Source organism: Nycticebus coucang, chromosome 2 (assembly GCF_027406575.1).
Source record: "Nycticebus coucang isolate mNycCou1 chromosome 2, mNycCou1.pri, whole genome shotgun sequence".
Taxonomy (NCBI): Eukaryota; Metazoa; Chordata; class Mammalia; order Primates; family Lorisidae; genus Nycticebus; species Nycticebus coucang.
The window spans coordinates 98253672-98280281 of record NC_069781.1 but is presented as its reverse complement, the minus strand read 5'-3'; the positions used below and the strand labels follow the sequence as shown (position 1 = coordinate 98280281).

Below are 26610 nucleotides of genomic sequence, written 5' to 3'. Positions count from 1 at the left end.
ATGGCTTAATAAACTGTGGTGTAATTATACCATGGAATACTATTCAGCCATAAAAATGATGGAGACTTTATATCTTTTGTTGTAACCTGGATAGAGCTGGAGAACATTCTCTTTAGTATAGTATTGCAAGAATGGAAAAGCAGGGCGGCGCCTGTGGCTCAGTCAGTAAGGCGCCGGCCCCATATACCGAGGGTGACGGATTCAAACCCGGCCCCGGCCAAACTGCAACCAAAAAATAGCCAGGCATTGTGGCAGGCGCCTGTAGTCCCAGCTACTCGGGAGGCTGAGGCAAGAGAATTACTTAAGCCCAGGAGTTGGAGGTTGCTGTGAGCTGTGTGAGGCCACGGCACTCTACCGAGGGCCATAAAGTGAGACCCTGTCTCTACAAAAAAAAAAAAAAATGGAAAAGCAAGTATCCAATGTATTCAATACTAATATGAAACCAGTAGATGAACTAATACACACCCTTGAATAAGAGAAAAACTCAATTCAATTCAAGTGGGAGGGTGGAGGAGGGAAAGGGATTGATGTTGTCCCGCCTAACAGCCACCATATAAGGTATATGGCACACTTCCTGGGTGAAGGGCACAGCTACAAGTTGGCCTTTACCTAACAAACACAAACATTGCAACCTAATTGTTTGGGGGATTGTTATTTTGTTTTTAGTGTCAAATGATCCTTTATTGAAACATTTTCCCTTGCACTTTTTTTTTTTTTTGAGGCCACACTGTTGCCCTGGGTAGAGTGCTGTGGCACCACAGCTCACAGCAACCTCCAACTCCTGGGCTCAAGGGATTCTCCTGCCTCTGCCTCCCAAGTAGCTGGGACTACAGGTGCCCGCCACAACACCTGGCTATTTTTTGGTTGCAGCCGTCATTGTTGTTTGGTGGGCCTGGGCTGGATTTGAACTCGCCAGCTCAGGTGTATGTGGCTGGCACCTTAGCCACAGGTGCCAAGCCTTCCCTTGTGCTTTTTAACTACCTGGGCATTCCACAGCACCACTGTTAATGTCATTTATGATGTCATGAGGGTGGCAGCTATCAACATTGCAGCCCACTGACTTGGCTGTCCCCAGGATCTCTCTAATGGTTCCAGAGAGTTTTCTGGCTGAAGATCAGGGCTGTATCTGTCTGACAATGTTGACAATCTTATCAAAAGTGATAGTTCCATTGTGTTTAATGTTTTTCTGTTTCTTTTTGTCTCTCAGTAGTTCCTTGAGGGTTTTGATGATGGGCAGAGGCAGAAGGTACCACTTCAATCTGGGCCTGTCTGTTCTGGTTAGTCAGTTTCACTGTAATCCTCAGACCCTTCCAGTCACCAGTTGCCTTGGCAATGTCATCACCAACCCTTTTTGGAAACAAACCCAGGGGGCTGACCTCAGGGGCCAGGGCAGACACGGCACCAACTACGCCACTAGTGTACCTCAGGTACACGTTGATCTCCTTGAAGTTGAACTTAGGCAGCATGGTGGAGGCAACGGTGTCACATGACCCTGGATTCAGATGGCTGAAGAAAGTTGCACCTTGGCCTCCTCCAAGCCAAAAGCCAACCTAACTGTTTATACCTTCATGTTAATCTGAAATTTAAAAATATATATATAAGTTTTAAAAAGGGAAACTCACAGGGCGGCACCTATGGCTCAATGGACTAGGGCGCCGGCCCCATATGCCAGAGGTGGCGGGTTCAGACCCAGCCCTGGCCAAAAACTGCAAAAAAAAAAAAACTGAAACTCAATAAGTTGATTGTTTGCAGGCAGATTCTACTGATCAATGACTAAAAGGAAAAACTAGAAGTTCACTGAGGCTTTTGTCTTTAGCATCATGTCTAGATAGCAAGTGTTTTTCCATTTGGAGGCTGTCTTCTGTTCTTGAAGGAGAAACTCATATTTGTGTCCGGAGGGGATTCTCTGTAAAATAGGGGTTAATAGTGTTCTTTCCCAGGTGTCAGCATCTGAGGAGGGGTAGTGAGCAAGCTGCATGGCCAGAGGATAGGGAGGACCTCAGCCCCACCCCCATGCAGAGCCTGTAGGTGAAAGGGAAAGAATGGTATTTTTATTCACTCCAGTAATACATATAAAGCATTATGTATGTTGTATGCCAACCCCAAATATGCCACATTGGCATAGGATTATTTTGAGCTACGTGAAAATGAGAAAAAACAGATGTACAAAGATGACTTCCCAGAGCTTCCCTTATCTGTAACTAAATACAGAAACTTTACTTCTGATAAATGAGGACTGCCATGAATACCTTTTTTTCTGAGAAAGTTTTATGACTGCAGAAAAGATGAAAAGTGGGCGTCAGGATGGACCTGCACAAACATACCTCACTTCACTGGTGTCCCACATACAAGTACCTTCCCACAGTGAGCTGCCCCGGGAAGCCTAAACTCCTTTTCCTTTGTGTTGTCACTTCTCTCCAAATTTATTTTTGCTGAGAGCTGTATAAGCCAAGTCCTAACCACCCTTGAGCTACTCACCACTGACGTTCCTGCAGGCATTAACAAACTGTTTCTCTATTATTGATCTGTCTTTTGTCGGTCTACTTTGCAGGGCCCCAGGCAGAGAAACTAGGAGGGAAAAGGAAAAGTTTTTCCTTCCTTACACTCTCAAACTTCAGCATACATTAGCTGTCACCTGGAGGGCTTGTTAAAACAAAGATTGCTGGCCAACCCACAGAGTTTCTGATCTAGCAGGTCAGGTTGGTGCTAAGATCTGAATATTTATATTTCTAAAATGCTTCTGGGGATGCTGATGTTGCTGGTCTGATCCAGGAACTGTGTGTGCTTTAAGAACCACAATATACAAGAAAGAGCACTAATAGAATGAAGTCCCCTCCTAATTAACTCAGAGGGAGCAGGCTCAGATGATACCTCTCTGGAGTCTTTCTGCTTCTTCTCTTACAGGATCTTGTGGTCTTTTTAGTTTCACAGACCAGGTGCAGAGAGAAAACCTGTAAACCATGTGCTCAGAAACCTTTGTGCTTGTTCAGGTCCCTCTGAAAACAAAGCCTGAGGCAAGGACTTGGGAGCAAGCATTCTATTTGGAGGTGATCCCAGCTACCGGGGGTGGGGGGTGGTGGGGGGGGTGGGGAATAGAGAAAGCAAGATGGGGAAGGAGGGAGCACCAACATCCGAGTCCCCTATCAAGGTCCCTCCATTCTCCTGGGACATCTGATAAGCTGAAAGCCTTCCAGAATTGTCCATTGGCTGGCGCCTGTGGCTCAAAGGAGTAGGACGATGGCCCCATATGCCGGAGGTGGGGGTTCAAACCCAGCCCCTGCCAAAATCTGAAAAAACAAAACAAAACAAAACAGAATTGTCCATTGGAAAGATGGGCAGCCAGGGCATTATCCACCAGCTAGACCCCACTGGTGGAGGGCTGTCTTAGAGGCATTCACTCTCTCACACTTCCGGACCAAGCCAGTTCCCACAGCACTAGGTGACAAAGACCAGGGCAGAAGGTGTATGATGCAGTTGTGACACTGTGAGGCTGATTGCCCATGGCACAGTCCAGCACAGCCACAGCAGGTGTCAGAGGTGGACCCTTGGGGTGGTGTTTGCCACTTGTTTGTAGACTCAGATGTGCATGAGGGCTGGAAGGCCGGGATGCTGGCAGGCACAGCACACCCTCCTTCCATGCCCTTTAAAAGAGCTTTCTCTACTTGCACATCCTCATTCACAGCTGCACTATTTACAACAGCAACAAGGTGCAAGTAACCCACATGCCCATGCGAATACACAGACTGTCGTGTATACATGTAGTAGAATATTATTCAGCCTTAAAAAGCAAGATTCTAGGCCAGGCATGATGACTCATGCCTGTAAACCTAGCACTCTGGAAGACCGAGGCAGGTGGATTGCTTGAGCTTATGAGTTAGAGACCAGCCTGAGCCAGAGAGAGACCCCATCTCTACTAAAAGCAGAAACACTAGCATTGTGGTGGGTGCCTGTAGTCCCAGGTACTCGAGAGGCAAAGGCAAAAGGATTGCTTGAGCCCAGAGTTGTAGGTGGCTATGAGCTAGGCTGATGCTATCGTACTCACAGCACTCTACTCAGAGCAACAGAGTAAGACTCTGTGTCAAAACACACAAATGAGGGTGGTGCCTGTGGCTTAAGGAATAAGGCACTGGCCCTATATGCTGGAGGTGGTGGGCTCAAGCCGAGCCCTGGCCAAAATCGCAGAAAACAAACAAACAAACAGACAAAAATTTGAATGTGTTTCGGGGTCTTATTTTGCATCTTCTATTTCATTTTACATTAAGTGAAGGGAGCATTATTTATAAGATTTGTAGGAAAAGGGTAGGGAGTTTCTGGAACCAAGTGTTCCTCCCCTTTTTGAACCATGTAGGGTAACTTCTGAGAGTTGCTGTGGCAATTGTAAACTGTCATGGTGCTGGTGGAAGTTTCTTTTATTTATTTATTTATTTTTGAGATAGAGTCTCACTTTGTCACCCTCGGTAGAGTGCCGTGGCATCACAGCTCACCGCAACCTCAAACTCTTGGGTTTAAGTGATTCTTTTGCCTCAGCCTCCCAAGTAGCTGGGACTACAGGCACCTGCCACAACACCCAGCTATTTCTTTTTGTTGCAGTTTTCATCATTTGTTTAGCAGTCGGCCTGGGTTCAAACCCACTAACCTCAGTGCATGTGGCTGGCAGTGTAACCACTGTGCGACAGGCTACAGGTGCTGAGCCTCTTTTATTTATTTTTTATGTATTCTTTTTTTTTGAGACACAGTCTTATTCTCTCAACCTGGGGTTGAATGCTGTGGTGTCATAACTCACAGCAAATTCAAACTCTTGAGCTCAAGGGATCCTCTTGCCTCAGCCTCCTGAATAGCTGGGACTATAGGTTCCTGCGACAACACCACACTAGTTTTTCTATTTTTAGTAGAGATGGGGAAGGAGGGTCTTGCTCTTGCTCAGGCTGGTCTCAAACTTCTGAACTCAAGCAATCAACCAGCCCTCCCTTGGCTAGGTCTTCCAGAGTGCTAGGATTACAGGTGTGAGCTACTGGGAGTTTCTTTTAGAATGATAATACATAATGACTAGCATAGAGCGAGTAGGGAGGGTAACCTGAGGTCATTTTTTGTGGCCATCTTGGTTCTAGCTAATTTTGGTTGGCTTCTCCATTTTGGTTGGCCTCCTGTTTTATTAGAGATCTTGGTTCTGATCTTATGACTTCTTATGGAATAAAGCCTACTAGTTCCCCATCTCAGTAACAATGGATGTTTTTGTTTGTTTGTTGTTGTTGAGATCTCGAGGATTTTCTTATGCTCCTTTAAACTTTCTATACCTTCTCTGGAGGAATAGGTATTTAGTTAGCCAGCTGGAGGAAAATTGACATTATAATTATTTCTTTTTTTACTCATTGGTTCAAGAAATATTCTAGGTCCCACCTGCATAAACAGTTTTGTGACTTTTTGGTCACCAGCTAAACTTACAAGATGTACATTGGTCACATTGTGTGGCTGCCTAGCATCTTTAGATACCCCCTGGTCCCTTAGATGGATGCACAGAAGCTAACCCCCCAGGGAAAAGCCAGGTGTTGCCTTGTATCTCAGGCCTGTGATCCCAGCTTTCACAGGAAGATGAGGCCCAGTGGAGAGAAAGAGCACCCAAACACTGTGTTTAAAAGAGGAAGGGCTTTATTCTAGCCAGCAGAGTGATGGCAAACAAAAGTCCAAAAATGGCCGTGCTCACTGACTGGCTCAGTCTTCTCCTTTTTATCCCTAGTCAAAAAGTTCCGGCCCATGGGTATCTTTCTTTCTTTCTCTCTCTCTCTCTTTTTAAGAGAGTCTCATTATGTTGCCTTCAGTAGAGTGCCATGGTGTCACAGCTCACAGCAACCTCAAACTCTTGGGCTCAAGTGATCCTCTTGCCTTGAAAGACTTGGGACAGGACCCCCCACTCTGTCCTGAACGACGACGACCCCAATCAACCACAAGAGACGGCACTTGATGCAATCAGCAAGAGGATTTTATTCCAGCATGCTGGGGCTTAACTCGTAACTCTCTCAGGAGCAGAGGAGTCAAGCCCCGAACAGCAGGTTTTACAAGCTTATAAAGGCAAAAACCACAAAGTAGGGAGGGGTAGCAGACATAGCAGGGGCTTTCCAGATAAGAAGAACTCTGGTTCATTACTCATCTGTCTTAAGATAAGATCAGAAGTTAAACATTTGCTTAGCTCTTTTCTCAGAACCGGTTACCGGTTATCTGCTTCAGCTCGGGGCTATTTCCTGGAACAGTTACAAAAGGTCACATTCTTATGGTAGGGGGCGAGAGGTGCTGCTACATGGCTGCCCCCCCCTTTTTGGATTTGGTAGTACTTTCCTTCATTCCCCCATTTGTTTTTTGGGAAGTTTTAATCATGGAACTTCTGGCTCTATGTATTCATTCTCATGGCTATTGTCCCGACGGAGAGACTGGTAATGCTGCCTGAGCATTAATACTTGTACAGCACTCACTCTCTCCCGGACGAAGGTGACTATACGGTTGAAAATGCAGGGCCCAAAGGTAAGAATTAGAAGCAGTATAATAAGGGGATCTATTAAACTGGAAACGAGAGTGGTGAACCAAGGGGACTGGTTGTATCAACTTTCAAACCATCCTTGATGGGCCTCCCGGTCTCGTTGCCTTTTTCCCAGTCTCTCCCTGAGTTTAGACATGGAGTCTTTTACCATGCCAGAGTGATCTATATAGAAACAGCATTCTTCTCTCAGTGCAGCGCATAACCCTCCATCTTTTAGGAACAGGAGATCGAGTCCCCGCCTATTCTGCAATACTACTTCAGATAAGGAGGACAGTGACTCTTCTAGTTTTGTGATTGATTGTTCTATGGCTTTTAGGTCCTCATCTACGGCTGCTCGCAGTTCTTCGAGATACTGTGGGGTCTGGACAAGAACAGCCATTCCTGTACCTACTCTGGCTGCAACCCCCATACCCATCAGGACAGCTAGGGTAATAGAGACTGGTTCCCTCTTCTGTCTACAGGGTCTGAGATCGAATTCTGCCTCGAAGGAACTTGCCTCGTGGTAGATAACTCTAGGTATTAACTGTATGAGGATACAGTAGTCTGTAGTGGAGTTAAACACTGATGAGGAAATGCACGGGGTTAGCCCAGTGCTGCAAGCCCACCATCCTCCTTTAGGGGGCACTAGATAATAATTGGTAGTGGTTGACGGGCTTTTTATGGTCTGATTACACAGATGCTGGTGATTTTCGGGGATCGTGCCTAGGCAAGTGCCTCATCCAGAGACTGCTGTAAGGGTGATCTTGGACCCCCAGTCACAGAAATTATGGGAAGTGGTATTTGGAAGATACCTGAGAAGGTGATTCCTTCATAATAGGGCGGGCCTGAGGCTAGGCACAACCAGCAAGATTCAGTAAGATTAAGATTGGAAGTATTGAGGACATTGAAAACCCCCTGTATTAAGTTAAGGAGTCTCTGCCCGGTGCTTGGAGTCTCCGGGGATGTTACCTGGGGAGACAGTTCCGCAGGCAATGGGGCTGTGCTGGCCCCAGTTAATTGGGTGCTCCCTGGGATGCTCCCTGGGGTCTGGGGCATACGGGGGGAAAAAGGCGGCCTGGCTGGCGGCTGCTGTCCTGAGAGTACGATGTTGGGTCCTATCTGGACAGCGACGGGGGTTTCTATTTTTAATTTGATAAAGAAGGTAAATCCTTTATCCCACCCTGACATATAGAAACGGAATCCCCATGTTCTTCCTTTTATCCAATCTCAGGCTTGTTTCCCTCTCTCCGTGAAGGAAATATTTAGGGGGTTTGACCCTGTCCTGGTACTGCTTCTCTTTACGGTTATTAAGTCCCAAGAGGAGATGGGGTGCCAGGAGGCCTGCCCAGTCATTTCACATCCCCATTGCTTACAATAGAAATTTTCTATCCCCCCGCATCTGTTGGCCTGGCTTCTCGTTCTCCTGTCCTGGGGACAGATATAGAACTCCGTTTGTCGCATCCGGCGCTGGGCAGGCAAGTTGCCACAGCCAGGGGCGTCTGCAATGTACTGGCCTTGGGATGTGGAGCCTTGGGTAAGCGAGCATTTTACCAAATGATGATCAAGGCTCAATGGAACCTCTTCAAAGGTCTCATCGGAGATATCCCAATTATTTAGCCCTGCTATTAAGGCGCAAATATCTGGGGTGAGGGACGGCCACTAGGTCCAAGGAGGGTCCTCTTTTGTAGTACTCCATACTACATCACCAGTCTGAGAGAGAACCTGCCAGGTTAACCTCTGGGGGGCATGGGGATTGGGACCGGAGCTACTTATCACCAGGAGTTGTATCAGCAGGAACAGGGCTACTGCGACGGATGCGGAGCTTGAGGGGATTGTCCGTCTTTTCCACTTTCCACCCGGAGTCTGGCAGTGGTGCTGGTTTGACATGAGACGCGTGGATCCAGGCTGCGATGCCATCAACTTTTACTGTGGTCGGGGTTGTGAGCAGTACTAGGTATGGTCCTTTCCACTGTGGTTCAAGGTTGGCTGTCCGGTGGCGCCAGATGTACACCGAATCTCCAACCTGGAACTGGTGAGGTATTTGCAGATCTCTGGGCTTGTAGGCTTCGATCAGCCGGCTCCACACTTCTTTTTGCACAGTTTCAAGGGCTTTTAATCTGGTGTATAGAGACTAAGAGGAGTAAGATTCTGGGGAAGGGAGGTGCTGCATGGCAACGAGCGGGGGGTAAGCTCCATATAGGATTTCAAAGGGGGTCAGCTTGAGAGCACTAGGGGTGTTGCGCACACGGAACAGGGCAAAGGGAAGGAGGACTGTCCAGTCAGTAATGCCAGTCTCTAAGGATAATTTAGTCATGGCCTCTTTTAGGGTTCTATTCATCCTCTCTACCTGCCCTGAGCTCTGGGGCCGATAAGCAAAATGTAATTTCCATTCAAGCCCCAGGATTTTGGCCAAACCCTGACTAACCTGGGCAACGAAAGCGGGACCGTTGTCGGATCCAATTACTTTGGGTAGCCCAAATCTTGGAAAAATTTCTTCTAATATTATTTTGGCCACAACTTGAGCAGTCTCCCTCTTTGTAGGAAAAGCTTCAACCCATCCTGAGAAAGTGTCTATGAACACTAGCAAGTACTTGTATCCGTACTTAGCCGGCTTAATCTCAGTAAAATATGTTTCCCAGTAGCTTCCAGGGTGATCCCCTCGGAGTTGTTTTCCCTGAGGTAGTGTGCTAGGCTGGGTGTTTACTAATTGGCAAGGTCTGCACTCTTACAGCTGCATCAACGAGCTTACTTAATTCTATAATATAGTATGGAGAGGATTGAACAATGGTTTTCAGATGCTTGGGGCCCAGATGGGTTAACTTATGAAGTTGTCTGAGAAAGGTGATTGCCTGCTCCTCAGGGAGGGTGTTTTTCCCTTCCGGGGTTTTTCGGATCCCCTCTGGGGATTCTAGGTGGAGGCCTAATCTGTCCATCCTCTTGAGATCCCATTCCGAGTATTTAAAGTTTTTGATAAGGGGGGGTGCTATTTCTTTAAGGCTAGGCCTTAAAGTGTTTTCATATAGCGGTAGGATGTTGAGCCCTTGAGCCGCTCGCTTAGTCGTTCCAGCTAGTAGTAAGTCATCTACATATTGTAGGAGCATTACCTGAGGGTGGCTGGTGCGAAAGTGAGCTAGGTCTTGGTGGAGGGCTTCATCAAGATGGTTGGGGAGTTCTTGAACCCCTGTGGAAGTCGGGTCCATGTCAATTGCCCCGTCGTTCCAGAGTCCGGGTCTCTCCATTCAAATGGGAAGATGTTCTGGCTAGAGGAGTGCAGTCGGAGGCAGAAGAAGGCATCCTTCAAATACAGGACGGTGTACCAGATATGGTCCAGAGAGAGAGAGCTTAACAGATTATAAGGGTTAGGCACAGTGGGGTGGATGTCTTGCGCCCGCTTGTTTATTTCTCTCAAGTCCTGCACAGGGCGATAGTCTCCTGTGCCGGGTTTCTTGACGGGTAATAAGGGCATGTTCCATGGTGACTGGCACTTTACTAGTATGCCCAGCTGTAGGAGATGCTGAATGTGAGGCCTAATCCCTTCCCGAGCTTCCCTAGTCATAGGATACTGGCGCACTGCCACAGGAGTGGAAGTAGCTTTGAGTTCTATGACTATAGGCGGCCTTTCTGCGGCCAGTCCCATTCCGGCAGTTTCGGCCCATGCCCCGGGATATTTTTCTAGCCAGTCATGTACGAGACTAGTCCCTTTCTCTTGCTGCTTTTCAAAGAGTCTATGTTCATCCTCCAAATGCATGGTCAGGGCTGTTACTCTCTTATTCTGGGTTACCTCTGGGCCATCAGGAATGAAAGTGATTTGGGCTTCCATTTGGTGAGTAAATCTCTCCCGAGGAGGGGTGCGGGGCACTCAGGGATAATTAAGAACGAGTGGGTTACCCGTCCCACTCCCAGATCTACTGATCTTCGGGTAGTCCATGAGTACTGCTGATGCCCTGTGGCCCCTACAACCCAAGATTTTTTCTTGGAGACAGGTCCTGATGGTTCAAGTAGGACTGAGTGTTGAGCTCCGGTGTCTACTAGGAACTCAACTGGCTTCCCCTCCACCTTAAGTATTACCCTAGGCTTGGGGAGGGGTTCTGAGCTCCGTCCCCGCTAATCTTCTTCTTCCTCTAAGGCCAGTACTTTCTTGGAGAGTTCTTTCTTCCTTTTTTTAGGACATTCCCTGGCCCAGTGCCCCTTCTCCTTACAGTAGGCACATTGATCCTTATCTAACGGGACGCGGTTGCCCAGGCTACCTGACTTCTTAGTTCTACCTTGGGTCTATTCCTGGCTCTTCTCCCCTACTACTGCAGCCAAAATCTGTGTTAAGTTTTTCTCCTGTCTTCGGTCTCTCTTATTTTCCCTTTCCTCTCTCTCTTTCTCCTTTCTCTGCTCTTTTTCTTCCTCAGTTTCTCTTTTATGGTATACTTTCTCAGCTTCCTTAACTAAATCCTGCAAGGTATAGTCCTGCAATCCTTCAATCCTCTGCAGCTTTCTTTTAATGTCTATAGCTGACTGCCCTATGAAAGTCATAGCCACGGAAGCCCTCTGTCCTTCAGAGGCAGGGTCAAATGGGGTGTAGCGCCTAAAAGCTTCCATTAGACGCTCAAGAAACACTGATGGGGGTTCCATGGCCCCCTGTATTACTTCTCTTACCTTAGCTAAATTAGTGGGGCGTCTTGCCGCCCCACAGAGGCCAGCCACTAGAGCCTGGCGATAGACTGTCAGTTGCTCCCTACCTTCTGCCGTGTTGAAGTCCCAGTCTGGTCTGGAGAGGGGAAAGGCAGCCTCGATGATGTTGGGGAGCTGGGTAGGACGCCCGTCCACCCCGAGTACATTCTTCCTAGCTTCTAGTAAAATCCTCTCCCTCTCTTCAGTAGTGAAGAGAGTCTGTATGAGTTGCTGGCAGTCATCCCATGTGGGCTGATGAGAGAACATCAGGGACTCTACCAGCCCAGTCAGGCATTGGGGGTCTTCTGAAAAAGGAGGGTGATTAGTTTTCCAGTTATATAGATCTGCGGAAGAAAATGGCCAGTACTGGAAGGGCTGGAGAGGAGGTGGTCCCTCATCTGTTGCCACCGGCGGGGGGCCGTATGCCCTCAGGGGCAGGGCAACAGTAGTGTCGGGAGACATTCCTCCCCGGTGGTGACTCCTGGTACCTTGTGTGGGCCCCAGTGAAGGTTCCCCCGGGGGTGCAGAGGGGGCAATCGCTGGATATGGCGATGCTGGTCCTCCCTGCCCCCCGACAGGAGCCAAGGTGGGAGGGTATGGGGGAGGAGGGGGTGGAGGGTCGAGGAGAAGATGATCAGCCTGAATTTCCGGGTAGATCTTCTTAGGGGGGTCCGAGCTGTCGCCCCCTTTTCTGGAACCAGAAGATTGGACAGCGAGCACCCGAGGATTAGACGGGGGCCTGGATGTGGCAGTCCACGGCCGAACCCAGGGGGGCGGATTCTGCGCCAGGTCCTGCCAGACTATAATGTAAGGTTGTTGATCCGGATGGGCTCCCGGTCCTCTCTGAAAAACAATCTCTTTGATAGCAAAAATAAGAGATAAGTCAAAGGTTCCTCCTGAGGGCCAGCCGACGTTAAAAGTGGGCCACTCCGAGGAGCAGAAAGTCTGCCATGGGCCTTTTTTAACCTCAACTGACAGGTCATGACCTCTTCTCTTCACTTCAGTCCAATGATCTAGAGTTAAACTCAGAGGGGTCATCACAGTCTGTCCCATCGTCAGTAGATATGTCAGAAACACAAAAAACAGGAATAACAGAAATATTACAGATACAAGGACCTACCTACCACACTTGGTCCCTCACAAGTCTACAACAGAATCAGACGGGCATGTTTCCCGTAATTTTTGATCGAACAACCAGACTCGATCAGCGCCCTTACAGCAGGAGACAACCAGGCGTCCCTGGTTCTCCTCAATTCCTGGGGCATCCCCCAGGATTTCAGCCTGTGGTCCTCTAGGCACGTCTACTGACCACTGTCCATCCACTCTCACGAGGTGCCGAACGGCTGCGAAATCGAAAGCGCACACTCAAAGTCAAACAAAGGACTGAAAACACAGACCAGAACAAAGGACTGAAAACACAGAGCAGACAGTTTTCGGGGTACCCCTTTCTTACTTCCAAGGTCGACTCTGGAGGTGAGGGGTGGTCATCAAATCCCGGACGAGCCCCCAAATTAAAGACTTGGGACAGTACCCCCCACTCTGTCCTGAACGACGACGACCCCAATCAACCGCAAGAGACGGCACTTGATGCAATCAGCAAGAGGATTTTATTCCAGCATGCTGGGGCTTAACTCGTAACTCTCTCAGGAGCAGAGGAGTCAAGCCCCGAACAGCAGGTTTTACAAGCTTATAAAGGCAAAAACCACAAAGTAGGGAAGGGTAGCAGACATAGCAGGGGCTTTCCAGATAAGAAGAACTCTGGTTCATTACTCATCTGTCTTAAGACAAGATCAGAAGTTAAACATTTGCTTAGCTCTTTTCTCAGAACTGGTTACCGGTTATCTGCTTCAGCTCGGGGCTATTTCCTAGAACAGTTACAAAAGGTCACATTCTTATGGTAGGGGGCGAGAGGTGCTGCTACATGGCTGCCCCCCCCTTTTGGATTTGGTAGTACTTTCCTTCAGCCTCAGCTTCCCGAGTAGCTATAGGCATCCATCACAATGCCCAGCTATTTTTTTGTTGTAGTTGTTATTGTTGTTTACCAGGCCCAGGCTGGGTTTGAACCCTCCTGCCTCAGTGTATGTGGCTGGCACCCTAACCGCTGAGCTGCAGGCACCTAGCCACAGGTACCTTTCTTATTGGTCAGTTTGAATCAAGCTGGAGAAGAAAGTTCTGGCTTTTCCATAACTATGGGCTTTTACAGAAGCAGAAGCAAAAGCAAGCTTTAGTTTCTAGGTCCCAGGAAGTTAAGGTTCTATAAATTCCTAAGAGCTGAGTAACCCTGGGGAGGACTTCATAGCTATGTCCTTGGACCCTCCTTGAGAAGACCTCTGTTCTCTTAAACCTTACTTTTTCCGGGTATCCTCTCTCACTACAGTCAAGAGCCGTCCATTTAGGAAAAGTGATGTGGAGGTGACAGCAGAGGCTGAAGACAATGGTCAGACCATAGTCAAAGAGAGAATTGGTGCTACAGATTCCTAATAAGTTTTGCCTCAAAATCCCCCTGTCTTTCTCCCTTGGTATTAGGTTCTAACCATAAATTATTTAGACTAATATTTATTTATTCATCTGATGTCCTACAATCCAGCAAGACTCACTTGAGTGTGAATATGTAATTTGGTTGAATGTGATTTCTTTGGGAAGAAACCTTTATTTGAAGATGTACTTTGTGACTCTCAAGACAAGATTCTTTAAAAACGAATTTTAAATGTTTGGCTTTCTGAAGTGACCTTCACCATCTGTAAAATAAATCATGAAAAAATTTCCCATTTCCTTGAGACCCTTTTGTTGAGCTCATTTAGTTCACCATGTCTTTTGTGCTTGGGAGATAATTGACTTTCTGCTAAGGACAAATCATTTTGCACATTATGCCTTGATTGTAGGAGACAATGCTCAGGTTCTTTTGGGCTTATTTTATTTGAATGTGTGCAATTTAACAATAATCTGAATGCATAGCAGAAGGGGAAAAAAAACTCATAGCTCCTTTTCCTTTTTATTTTTCTTTTATGTGATAAACTAATTTTTCAAAAATCATGATAATTTGAACATTAGCATGCCATAAATAATATTTATGAGTTCCCAGTAGAGATCATCATTCCTACATATAAGATCTAGGTGGCTCCTTCTGACTGCCCCGTATCTCTACTCTATTGAAGTTTTTCTGCCTTCCCCTCCTGTCCCACCCCAACCTTGCCCACTGCCTTCAGAATCCAAGTCTTACCTCTTAGACTTCCCTTTTCTCCAAGCTGAATCAGATATTTCTGAAATGTTATATTAAAGCCTATGCCACTATTTCTTTGGGTACTTATTACACTGTATTATGAATAACAAGAATGTGAACTCACTGAAGGTAAAAATTACCCCATTCTTTTCTCTGTAATCCCAATAAGGAGTATAGAGAGAAAGGCTCTTGACCTCCAAAAGGTTTGCTGAAAAATCATTGACATGGGGCAGATTGATTAACAGAATAAAAGTGCATGCAAATTTATTTAGTTTGTATACAGAGAGGCTTTGGAAGGTAATTCCCAGTGAAGTTTATAAAGAATGTGGGCTCAGGGTTGTTGCAAAACAGGATTTAGTGGCAAAGTGGGTTATGGGAGGGAGGAAGGAAGAGGTTTGGCTAGCAAAAGTGGTTTTTTATGTAAATTAAACTTTATAAGTAGCAACCCCCAGAGACAATAGGTGGTAATTGTTTTTTTTCAGACTTTTAAAGGTGTCAGACTATCAGCTGATCCTTCCAAGATCAATAAAGAAAGACCCGGCTGTGTTAATGGAGATTCTCTAAAGATGCAAATTTCTCCCCCCAAAAGACAGCTTAGCAACATTACTTCTGTCTGTTTGACCTGTGGCAGCCATCTCAAATATGTCAAAGAAATATATTGTGGAGAGGTGTAAAATATTCTTTTTTTTTTTTTTTTTTGTAGAGACAGTCTCACTTTATGGCCCTTGGTAGAGTGCCGTGGCCTCACACAGCTCACAGCAACCTCCAACTCCTGGGCTAAAGCGATTCTCCTGCCTCAGCCTCCTGAGTAGCTGGGACCGCAGGTGCCCGCCACAACGCCCAGCTATTTTTTTGGTTGCAGTTTGGCCGGGGCCAGGTTTGAACCTGCCACCCTCGGTATATGGGGCCGGCGCCTTACCGACTGAGCCACAGGCGCCGCCCGAGAGGTGTAAAATATTCTGATTTCCTTTAGAAGCATAGTTCTTTTTTCTTTTCTTTCTTTTTTTTTTTTTTTTTTGCAGTTTTTGGCCAGGGCCAGGTTTGAACCCGCCACCTCCGGTATATGGGGCCAGCGCCCTACTCCTTGAGCCATGGGTGTCACCCATAGGAGCGTAGTTCTTGACACAGAACAGGTCTATTCTAGTCATGATTTCCCAGTGAATGAATGAAGAATATTTTTCCTTGCCCCTCCCCAAAAGGCTTTTATTGTGGTTGTTTCAGATAAGCTATTCTCTGCTGCATATTGTGTGCCCTTATATGTATTATGAAAATAGATAATATATTCTCATAATGAAGAGCACTGATTTCTAAAGAACAATGAAGATTCTGAATGTGGTTCACAATAGATCATTTATCAGCCAGCCATACAATGAGAAAAATAAGGGCACGTGTTGAGTTTTCATTGATTTTGTTAAATAGGAGGCCACTGTTTTAAACTAAAACACTTGAGTAGACCCCAATGTAACAGAGGGAACAGCCTAGAAAAGGATAAGAAATGTTTTAGGAGCTGTTTCTTTAAAATCTCCCTTACTTTGGAGGGAATTAAAACCTGTATCCTGGGCGGCGCCTGTGGCTCAGTCAGTAAGGCGCCGGCCCCATATACCGAGGGTGGCGGGTTCAAACCCGGCCCCGGCTGAACTGCAACCAAAAAATAGCCGGGCGTTGTGGCGGGCGCCTGTAGTCTCAGCTACTCGGGAGGCTGAGGCAAGAGAATCGCTTCAGCCCAGGAGTTGGAGGTTGCTGTGAGCTGTGTGATGCCCTGGCACTCTACCGAGGGCAATAAAGTGAGACTCTGTCTCTACAAAAAAAAAAAAACCTGTATCCTTGCCCCAGGCCTGTGGTCAGGAAGGGCAGGAGCATGTCCTTTGTTGTCGTTGTTTTTGGTAGAGTGCTGTGACATCATAGCTCACAGCAACCCCCAGCTCTTGGACTTAGGCGATTGTCTTGCCTCAGCCTCCCGACTAGCTGGGACGACAGGCGCCTACCACAACACCGGGCTATTTTTTTGTTGTTGTAGTTTGGCTGGGGCTGGGTTTGAACCCACCACCCTTGGTATATGGGGCCAGGGCCCTACTCACTGAGTACAGGCGCCGCCCTGTCCTTTGTTCTTTGTACCAGAGGAGATGACTTAACTGTAACTGACAGTTTCTGGAAGAAATTGAGATTGTTCTTCAAAGATGGATTTGATCATAACCATCAACTGTGGTTAAACAATAATACCCACAAACTGAAAACCTTCTTGCTTATAGATAAGACAGGGGCTTTTTTTTTTCTTTTTTTAAACAGAGTTTTACTGTTGCCCAGGATGGAATGCCATGGCTTCAGCCTAAGCTCACAGCATCTTCAAACTCTTGGGCTCAAGAGATCCTGCTGCCTCAGCCTCCAAAGTAGCTGGCAGGTACCTGCCACAATACCTGGCTAATTTTTCTATTTTTAGTAAAGGTAGGGTCTAGACCCAAACTCCTGAGCTCAGGTGATCCACTCACCTCAGCCTCCCAAATTTCTAGGTGTATAGGCATGAGCCACCACACCCAGCCAGGAAAATGGCATTTTAAGATAGGAGTCTCCCTCCTCTTCATTTGCCAGTAAATTAATAAATCTTCCTTTCCTTCTCTTCAAACCACTTGTCTTCATTCTTCTGATGTAGCAATCAGGGACAAGTGCCAAGCTTTCAGTAACACAAACAGACCAAATCAAAGTGGAATCACTTGTGCTAAGTTTGGTGCCAACTAAAACTTTAAGGAAGCTGGAAAATCCCCTAACAGGCCTCCTGATGTGTCTTATTCATACAACCATCAAAAAGGGCCTAATTAACCTGAGCTGGCATGATACAGAAATTTCTGCTGCTTTAACTTTTGCAAGGAAAGTAACCTGAAGTAATGTGATGTTAATAGCCTGCTTTTTAAAATTATTCTGTTTCTTTGTTCCTGCTCAAGCTATTAAAACAACAACAACAACAACAACAAAAAACCAACTGTTCTGTCTTCCCCGACAGAGCTCCTTCAATTTGCAAATGTGACTCTGTATAATTTAAGAATTGCTAATAAAAGCCAATTAGATCTTAAACTAAATTTTTTTTTTTTTTTGTAGAGACAGATTCTCACTTTATGGCCTTTGGTAGAGTGCCATGGCATCACACAGTTCACAGCAACCTCCAACTCCTGGGCTTAAGTGATTCTCTTGCCTCAGCCTCCCAGGCAGCTGGGACTACAGGCGCCCGCCACAACGCCCGGCTATTTTTTGGTTGTAGTTCAGCCGGGGCTGGGTTTGAACCCGCCACCCTCGGTATATGGGGCCGGCGCCTTACGACTGAGCCACAGGCGCCGCCCTAAACTAAATTTTTTTTTTTTTAAATCAAAGGGTTTTATTAGGAAATATCATAACAAAATATGCAATCTTTATGTCTTTTTAAAAATAAAACATGAAAACAAGAATAATTAAAAAGAAACCATGATGGAGGTAAACAAAATGCATTATAATGTAACTATTGTTCTTTATTTCTTGGAAGAATATTAAGAAATAGAGGCCAGTTATCTTTTCACGATAGCAGCTCTTAAAGGTAGTATGCTGTTCAAATCCAGTTTGTTTTTCAATCTGGGCCATGACTTTAAAAATTGATCCTTGATCATGTCAAACTTCTGCTTTTCATGCACAGCTCTAGCTGTATTTGTCCCATCAAACGGTTCTTCTACACAGATGTATTTATTTCTCCATTCAATACCATCAGGCCTCGGAATGGCTTTGGCTTCACGAACTGAAATCATTTGACTAGTCCAGTCAAATTCTGTAGCATAATATTTAAGAAAGCCCAGTAAGAGGTCCCCAAGATTTGATTCATTCTTTGAGAGGTAAGGAGGAACATTACATGGAGCTTGATGTACAAGGTGCAGCTGTATAGCAGGACTAAAAGACTCTGGGTACATTTTTTGGAGGGATGGAAGGATGGGTTCAGGTAGGGTTTGTAAATAGTGCAAAACCATCAATACAAGACTATTGCTGTTTAGAGTACCACGACTGGCATCATTTATCTGATGGTGACTTGCCCACTTCTTAATCACCAGTACTAATGGACGAACTCGATTTTCAAGGTATGCATAAGTTCTGAGAAGGAATGTGTTTCTTATTCCAGCAATATTGTTTACATTCAAGTCAAACTCCACACAACTGACTTTATCCCTGAACTTCACAATTGGCACTTTTGCTCGAATCAGTTGAGGTCTCTCAATGTAGCCAGAAAGTCTAGTACAGAAATGTTTATGGACTAAGGTGAGTATATGCCATGCTTCAGTCTTCTGATTTACTGGTTCTTCCTTAACAACAAGGCATAAATCACCATCACTGCTCCGGGTACCAAATCCATTTAAAGAGGATCCAACCAAAAAAAGTCTGCTTTGGGGAAATAACAGCTGGATTTCTCTTTGTAGCTGTGTTCGACAGAGTTCTTTCTTCTTTAAATCACTTACTTGCTGCTGACAAGTTTCAAATAACTCCAGTATCTGCTGACTCAGCTTATCTTTGGCATCAGGCAGTGTGAGTTCTCTAGGTTCTAAAAATGCTATTTCTCGAAAAGGCGGAGCACATCTGATGACATCTGGTACATAGTGCGTGTGAAACAATGGCGGCATTGAGTATCTTCATTCACCTGATAAAGGCACTATCTGGTTAACTACAGTTGGTTCTTGGTGGGGTGAATGGAAACGTTGACGTTTACGATCAAGAGGAAGATTTTTTTCATCGCTTAATCTCTTCCTTCCTCGAAATAATGGAGAAGTTGAGATCTGTATTGGACTGACATTTCCATATGTCAGCTGCTGTAATGACACAGCTCTAGACAAATCTGCATTCTGAAAGTTGAACTGTGCATCTATAAGCTGCTGGTGTGAATAAAGAGCTGGTGACAAGGTGAAGAAGTTATTATGTTGTTGATGGTTTGGAGAGAAGGGTGGGCGACCCAATATTGAGTTTGGGAACATGCTCGTGTTCACTGAAAGTGAACATGTATTCTTCTACCTTAGTTCTTCACCACCCTTTGAAACACCATGCAGGAGTCCCAAGACAATCTTCCTCCGGGAGCAAGCCTAAATTGTTTGAAATTTTGTTTTTTAATCTAAATTGACACTTTTTGTTTCTGAGATAGTCTTGTTACCTACTTTTGGGTGTTAAAATATTTTTGTTTTATGAACTAGTGCTGTAACTAGATAGGTAAGGTACACACACATGGGGAGATATGTATGACGATACGGGATGTTAATATCTTACTATATATTAATATATAATATGAATGTGTATATTGATATTAGTATCTTGGGTTATTTAGAGTAATGACCGATTTCATTTTGAGCCAAGAAGTTTCCCAAATGCAATGTCTTGAAGACAAAACTTATTCTTCTCTCACATAATCATCCCACAAAGAGTAGACCATGTTGGTGGGACACCTCACAGAGTCATGCAGGAACCCAGATTCCTTCCATCTTGTTATCTCATCTCTCCAGATGGGATGTCTTTATCTGCATGGTCAAATCTGGGTCATGGACACATTTATATCCACGTGCATGTTCACATGTGTGTCTTTATGGGAGGAATTAAAAAGAGAACTCCTGGGAGTCAGTTTGTCCTTTTGGTTGGAGATAATTTTGTTGTAGGAAGATGAGATCCAATGGAGGGAAAGAGCACCCAAACACCATGTTTGTAAGAGAAGGGCTTTATTCCAGCCAGAAAAGCAAATGGCATAGAAGAATTTGAAATGGCCACGCTCTCTGACTGGGTCCTTCCCTTTTTATCTCCAGTCGACAAGTTCCAACCCACAGGTACCTTTCTCACTGATCAGTTTGAATCAAGCAGATGTGTTCCAGCACATATAGAACTACAGGATTTCACAGAAGTAGAAATTTCTAGGTTCCAGGTGAGAGAGGATACCTGAGGAGGGTAAAGTCTAGGTCAGAGAACAGGTTTTCTCAAGGAGACCACAAGGATACACCTGAGGGATCCTTTCCATGATGACTCAGCTCTTGGGAATTTGTAAACTTAACTTCCTGGAACTTGGAAATTTCCAAGTTCCATGAAATCCTATAGTTCTGTAGGGACTGGAATAACATCTCCTGCTTGATTCAAACTGGCCATTGAGAAGGGTACCTGTGGGTTGGAACTTTTTGACTGTTGATAAAAAGGGAAAGACCTGGGTGATTGGTGGGACTACACCTACGGTGCATCTTACAAGGGTACATGTGAAATTTACTACATGTAGAATACAAATGTCTTCACAGAATAACTAAGAAAATGCCATGAAGGCTATGTTAACCTGTTTGATGAAAATATTTCAAATTGTATATAAAACCACCACATTGTACCCTAAGATTGCATTAATGTACACAGCTATGATTTAATAAAATTAAAAAAAAAAAAAAAAAAAAAGGAAAGACCAAGTCAGTCAGGGAGCATGGCCATTTGGAGTTTTTCTATGCCGTAAGCTCCTGGCTGGTAAATAAAGCCCTTCCTCTTATAAACACGGTGTTTGGGTGCTCTTTGTCTCTGTTGGGCCTGATCTAACAATTGAGTCACCATGGAGAGGATCCTGCTTATGTATTCTTGTGGTCTCCTTGAGAAGAACTCTGTTCTCCTAGACCTCACCCTTCCCGGGTATCCTTTCTCAATTTAAAGGTTACCTACTGGTCAGGCACATGTAGTCCCAGCACTTTGGGAGACCAAGGTGAAAGCACATGGAGTGAGAATAAGATGGAGTCTGTCAGGCTAAGGTGGACATAACACAGCTGGTCTGATGGTTTTAGGCCCTACCCAACTTCACCCCCTGTCTCTCATTGTCATTGTTTTGTAAATTTAGCTTCCACCCTGAAGATACCCACCTCCAATAGTTTAAGAAGATTGATTTAGGAAATTGACTTTTGAATTGGAAATGTTGTAGTAGGCCACTGAGTTATGCTGATTATTATTTAAAATAAGGGTTAAGGTGATCTTTAGGAGGATTTATTTAGGAAATTCACTTTTGAATTGAAAATGTAATAGATTGCCATTGATTTGTACTGATTTATTATTTAAAATAAGGGTTAATGTAGTCTTTACTTTGAACCTTTTGTATACAACTGTGATTTTGGATATGGAAGAACAAAACAGTCTTGGGAAGCTACTCTCACTGTTCTCCAGAATCTCCGGACTTCTGATGAAGTTTGGGGTACCTATCCCCTTCTCTGCGTATTGACTGATAAGGACAAGTGGCCAGACCCTTTTCATCTGGTAACAAAGGAAGGAAGATTGTTTGAAGTTAGGAATTCAAGACCAGCCTGGGAAATACAGTGAGATCACATCTCTACACACACACAAAAGAAGAGCAAGCTGCATATTTATTTCTGCTCATGGTCAGTCAGCCTGAGTAACAGAACCACATGCAGTTACATGAAAGGCTGGGAAATGTGTTCTCTCCCTTGTCAATTTGGCAACAAGCTTAAACTCTACTGCTATGAAAGAAGCAGAAAAGAGATTATGGTTGACAATTAACAGTCTCCACTGTAAGGATAAACAGAAATCTAAAAAAAATTTAAATTTCTCTGGTGTCCAAAGAGAGCATACACACATACACAGGGCTGTGTGGCGGGCTTTTTCTTAGAGCAATTCCCTTAGAAGACATGTAATAAATTCTTTCTTTGTCTCTTTGAGATGTATATAAATCTCTTTAAAAGCTAAATAAGGCTCATGCCAAGTTTTGCATTCCAGGAATGCTTTCCCTCCTGGGAGCTTTGGAGCCATTTTTTTTTTTTTTTGAAATGTAAATATCAAGGGCTGCGCCTGTGGCTCAGTCTGTAAGGCGCCGGCCCCATGTACCGAGGGTGGCGGGTTCAAACCCGGCCCCGGCCAAACTGCAACCAAAAAATAGCCGGGCGTTGTGGCGGGCGCCTGTAGTCCCAGCTACTTGGGAGGCTGAGGCAAGAGAATCGCTTAAGCCCAGGAGTTGGAGGTTGCTGTGAGCTGTGTGAGGCCACGGCACTCTACCGAGGGCCATAAAGTGAAACTCTGTCTCTACAAAAAAAAAAAAGAAAAGAAATGTAAATATCAAAAAAAAGAATGACATCCTGTTTCCTCTTCTCTCAGTGACCTCAGCCTTGGTGCCTATATCTAAGTTCTAACTTCTTGCTTATTGTAAAGATATGAGATGCTTTCATCTTCCCTTTGATAAAGACAATTAACATGTAAGTCATGGATTATATCCGCCTGGCTGTATAAGAGTGGGATTTCTTTCTGTCTTTGCAATCTCTTTAGTGGACTGTGATGCCTATCATGGTCTAGTTTAATGCATAATTAGTGATAAAATTTTTTTTTGTTATTTTCTGTAATTTCTGGAGAGGATTTGTCTGTTGGCAGTAGCTTTTATTTTTAATTGTTTTTCTAACACTATCACCACATAGCCTGAAATGAGAATAAGATGGACTCAGTCAAGACGACATAGCTGGTCTGGTTGGTTTAGAACCTACGTGACCTTTACCTCCTGTCTCCATTCTCATTATTTTGTAAATTCAGCTTTAACCTGAAAGTGTATATTTGAGTAGTTTATGGTGATTAATTTAAGAGATTAACTTTTGTTTTGTTTTTTTTGAGACAGAGCCTCAAGCTGTGCCCTGGGTAGAGTGCTGTGACATCACAGCTCACAGCAGCCTCCAACTCCTGGGCTCAAGCGATTCTCCTGCCTCTACCTTCCAAGTAGCTGGGACTACAGGTGTCGCCACAAAGCCTGGCTATTTTTTGGTTGCAGCCGTCATTGTTGTTTGGCAGGCCCAGGCTGGATTCGAACTTGATAGCTCAAGTGTACATGGCTGGTGCTTAGCCACTCGAGCCACAGGTGCTGAGCCAAAAGATTAACTTTTTTTTTTTTTTTTTTGTAGAGACAGAGTCTCACTTTATAGCCCTCGGTAGAGTGCTATGGCATCACACAGCTCACAGCAACCTCCAACTCCTGGGCTTAAGTGATTCTCTTGCCTCAGCCTCCCGAGTAGCTGGGACTACAGGCACCTGCCACAACGCCCAGCTATTTTTTGGTTGCAGTTTCAGCCGGGGCCGGGTTTGAACCCGCCACCCTCGGTATATGGGGCCGGCACCTTACCGACTGAGCCACAGGCGCCGCCCCAAAAGATTAACTTTTGAATTAGAATGTTGTTGTGTGAGTCATGGGTTATGTCAATTATTGTTTATTATGGGTCATGGGTTATGGCGATTGCTGTTAAGATTAGAGTTAATATGGTTCTTGGATTTAACTTTTATGTATAAAACTGTGGTTTTGGAAATGGAAAGACAGAACAGTTGGAGAGGCTACTCTTTCTGTTCGCTAGAATTTCTGGCCTTCGGACAAAGTTTGGCAGCCCATCCTCATTTCTGCACATTGGCTGACAGCCACAGATGGTCAGACTCTCTTCGTCTGGTAACACCAAAGCCTGAGAACACTCAGTATAGTCTATGTCCAAGTGTTCCTTGACATGGTGAGTGTTATTTCCATACAAAGCAACCAGTCCAGCCCCATAGCTACTCCTGTCTATTCTTCAGCAGCTCCCCAATTCCAGCTCTGGTTTCCTGAGCAGGTCCTTAGTGTTACAGAAGGAATGGCCTTAAAAATATTTCTGTCTCGGTGCTCGGGCAGCTCTGGCTGGGGACGAGGAGTTGCATGTGTCACCTTAGCTGGCGATAGCGGCAGGAGTGGAGGCAGCAGGCCCGTGCGACTGCCTGGGTTTGGGAAATGGCTGCTGACATTTCTGAATCCAGTGGGGCTGATTGCAAAGGAGACCCAAGGAGCAGTGCCAAGTGAGATGCCGATTACCCACTTCGAGCCCTTTACTGTGGAGTCTGTTCATTACCAACAGAGTACTGTGAATACATGCCTGATATTGCTAAATGTAGACAATGGTTAGAGAAGAATTTTCCAAATGAGGCTTGGCACTCATTTGTGGCTCAAGTAGCTAAGGCGCCAGCCACATACACCTGAGCTGGCAGGTTCGAATCCAACCCGGGCCTGCCAAACAACAGTGACAGCTGCAACCAAAAAATAGCCAGGCGTTGTGGCGGGCGCCTGTAGTCCCAGCTACGTGGGAGGCGGAGGCAAGAGAATCACTTGAGCCCAGGAATTGGAGGTTGCTGTGAGCTGCGATGCCACAGCACTCTACCCAGGGCCACAGCTTGAGGCTCTGTCTCAAAAAAAAAAAAAAGAATTTTCCAAATGCGTTTGCAAAACTTACTGTAGAAAATTACCCCAAACAAGAAGCTGGAATTAGTGAGGGTCAAGGAACAGTAGGAGAAGAAAAAACAAAAGAGAGGTGGAAGGGGGCAAATAAAACAAAAAAAGAAGACTGTACCACAGAGCGTTACTATAGCCAAAATTCCTAGAACGAAGAAGAAATATGTAACAAGAGTATGTGGCCTTGCAACTTTTGAAATTTATCTTAAAGAAGCACAAAGATTTTTTGCTCAAAAGTTTTCCTATGGTGCCTCCGTAACAGGGGAGTATGAAATTATAATTCAGGGAGACTTTGCAGATGACATAATTGATGTCATTCAGGAAAAATGGCCAGAGGTAGACGATGACAGTATTGAAGATCTTGGAGAAGTGAAGAAATGATTTTGAAAATGTGTTTGTATTTAATGACCTGAACTGAAAGTTGATATGGCCAAAGGGGGAACGGCCTTAAAAAAAAAAAAAAAAAAAATATATATATATATATATATATCCTACAGTAAAACTGTAGACTACCCTCATCCTTGGCATTTTCACTGTTCTGTACAAGGCTGCTTGTTTTTTTATTGCCAAAGTCTAATAAAGAGGGGAGACTGTCATGCTTCTGCATGAGAGAGAATTTAGTGAAATAAAAAATTTTGGTCATTGGGTACTGACTTTTATCTTTCTCTCTTTCTAACTTTTTATTTTTTGGAAAAACCCTGTAGACCTTCTGTGGGAAGTATTTCTGTTGATTATTTTACTGTTCTAAAGCTGAGTGATTTTTTAAAATTTGGTTTCCTCACCAGTAATATGTCTCCTTGCTTCTTTGGTGTGATAATTTTGAGATGGGTGAAAATCTAACAGATTTGTGGTTGAATTTGCTTCCTTATTACTAAGTCCATTTTGTAGGCATAATAACATACTGTTAGTAGTTGTTCAAGCTGTTCTGGAGATTCTTTGGTAAAGTATATTAAAAGCTTAAAACTATATGCACTGTATGACCCAGGAAGCCACTTCTTTGACATTATTTTAAGAAAATGGTCTTGTGGCTCAGCATCCATGGCTCAGGGAGTAGGGTGCTGGCCACATACACCAAAGCTGGTGGGTTCGAGCTCCACCTGGGCCTACTAAACAACAATGACAATTGTAACAAAAAAAATAGCTAGGTGTTGTGGTGGGCACCTGTAGTCCCAGCTACTTGGGAGGCTGAGGCAAGAGAATTACTTGAACTCAAGATTTGAGGTTGCTGTTAGCTGTGATGCCACAGAACTCTACTGAGGATGACATAGTGAGACTCTATCTCAAAAAAAAAAAAGAGGGCGGCGCCTGTGGCTCAGTGAGTAGGGCGCCGGCCCCATATGCTGAGGGTGCCTCTACAAAATAAATAAATAATAAATAATTTTAAAAGCTCTGTATTTCTGCTTATGATTAGGACAACAACAACAACATTTTAAGACAGAAAGAAAATCCTCATTTGCTGGCAAATTAATAAACTCCTTTTTCCTTTTCCTCAACCACTTCTCCTTATTCTTCTGATGGGGCCTCAGTGACAAGTGCTAAGCTTTTAGTAACATTAGCTTTTGTCCCATTTCTAGCTTCCATTCCTACGGGTCCCAGTGTCTTTGTTTTTGCAAACCCAGCCCAGTCCCTGAAATGCCAGGAGAGAGTCTGGCCTTGGCTAGGCCTATTGTGCTCTGGCACCCACACCCAGGCCTTGTATGAGGAAATTGTTAGGTAATTGCCCCAGAAAAGCCCCTTCCCCAGAAAGCCCCTTCCTGTTTTCAACAGACCAAGACCAGCTGTCTCACTCTTAAAAGTTACAGCTCCTTTCCAAGCACAGGGAGTTGCCTACTAGACATCTCCTTATCTCCCAGTCGCAAAACTTACCTTATCTCTCTGTCCCAATTACCCGCTGAAAATTTCAAACTTATGGCTTGCCCCTAACGGCTCTTCCCACCAGAGCAGTAACTCCTTATTGGCTATTCTACTACCCTGTCACCATTCTGAGACTTC

At 44.9% G+C, this 26610-nt stretch overlaps 1 protein-coding gene and 2 pseudogenes across 1 annotated transcript; 1 reads left to right on the top strand and 2 right to left on the bottom strand.

Annotated features, from left to right (window-relative positions):
• Window positions 1-973: 973 nt before the first annotated feature.
• LOC128573072 (60S ribosomal protein L12-like) lies at window positions 974-1527 on the bottom strand (annotated as a pseudogene).
• Window positions 1528-17742: 16215 nt separating this feature from the next.
• LOC128562571 (poly(A) RNA polymerase GLD2-like) lies at window positions 17743-19451 on the bottom strand. The gene has a single exon (XM_053557643.1). It carries the CDS (start codon window positions 19013-19015, stop codon window positions 17921-17923), a length of 1095 nt encoding a protein of 364 aa, XP_053413618.1. The 5' UTR covers window positions 19016-19451; the 3' UTR covers window positions 17743-17920.
• A 4657-nt stretch (window positions 19452-24108) lies between these two features.
• LOC128574513 (density-regulated protein-like) lies at window positions 24109-25194 on the top strand (annotated as a pseudogene).
• Window positions 25195-26610: the final 1416 nt, after the last annotated feature.

Coding starts and splice junctions, on each gene's coding strand:
- LOC128562571 (XM_053557643.1), bottom strand. CDS start 19,015: ATGCCGCCATTGTTTCACACGCACTATGTACCAGATGTCATCAGATGT.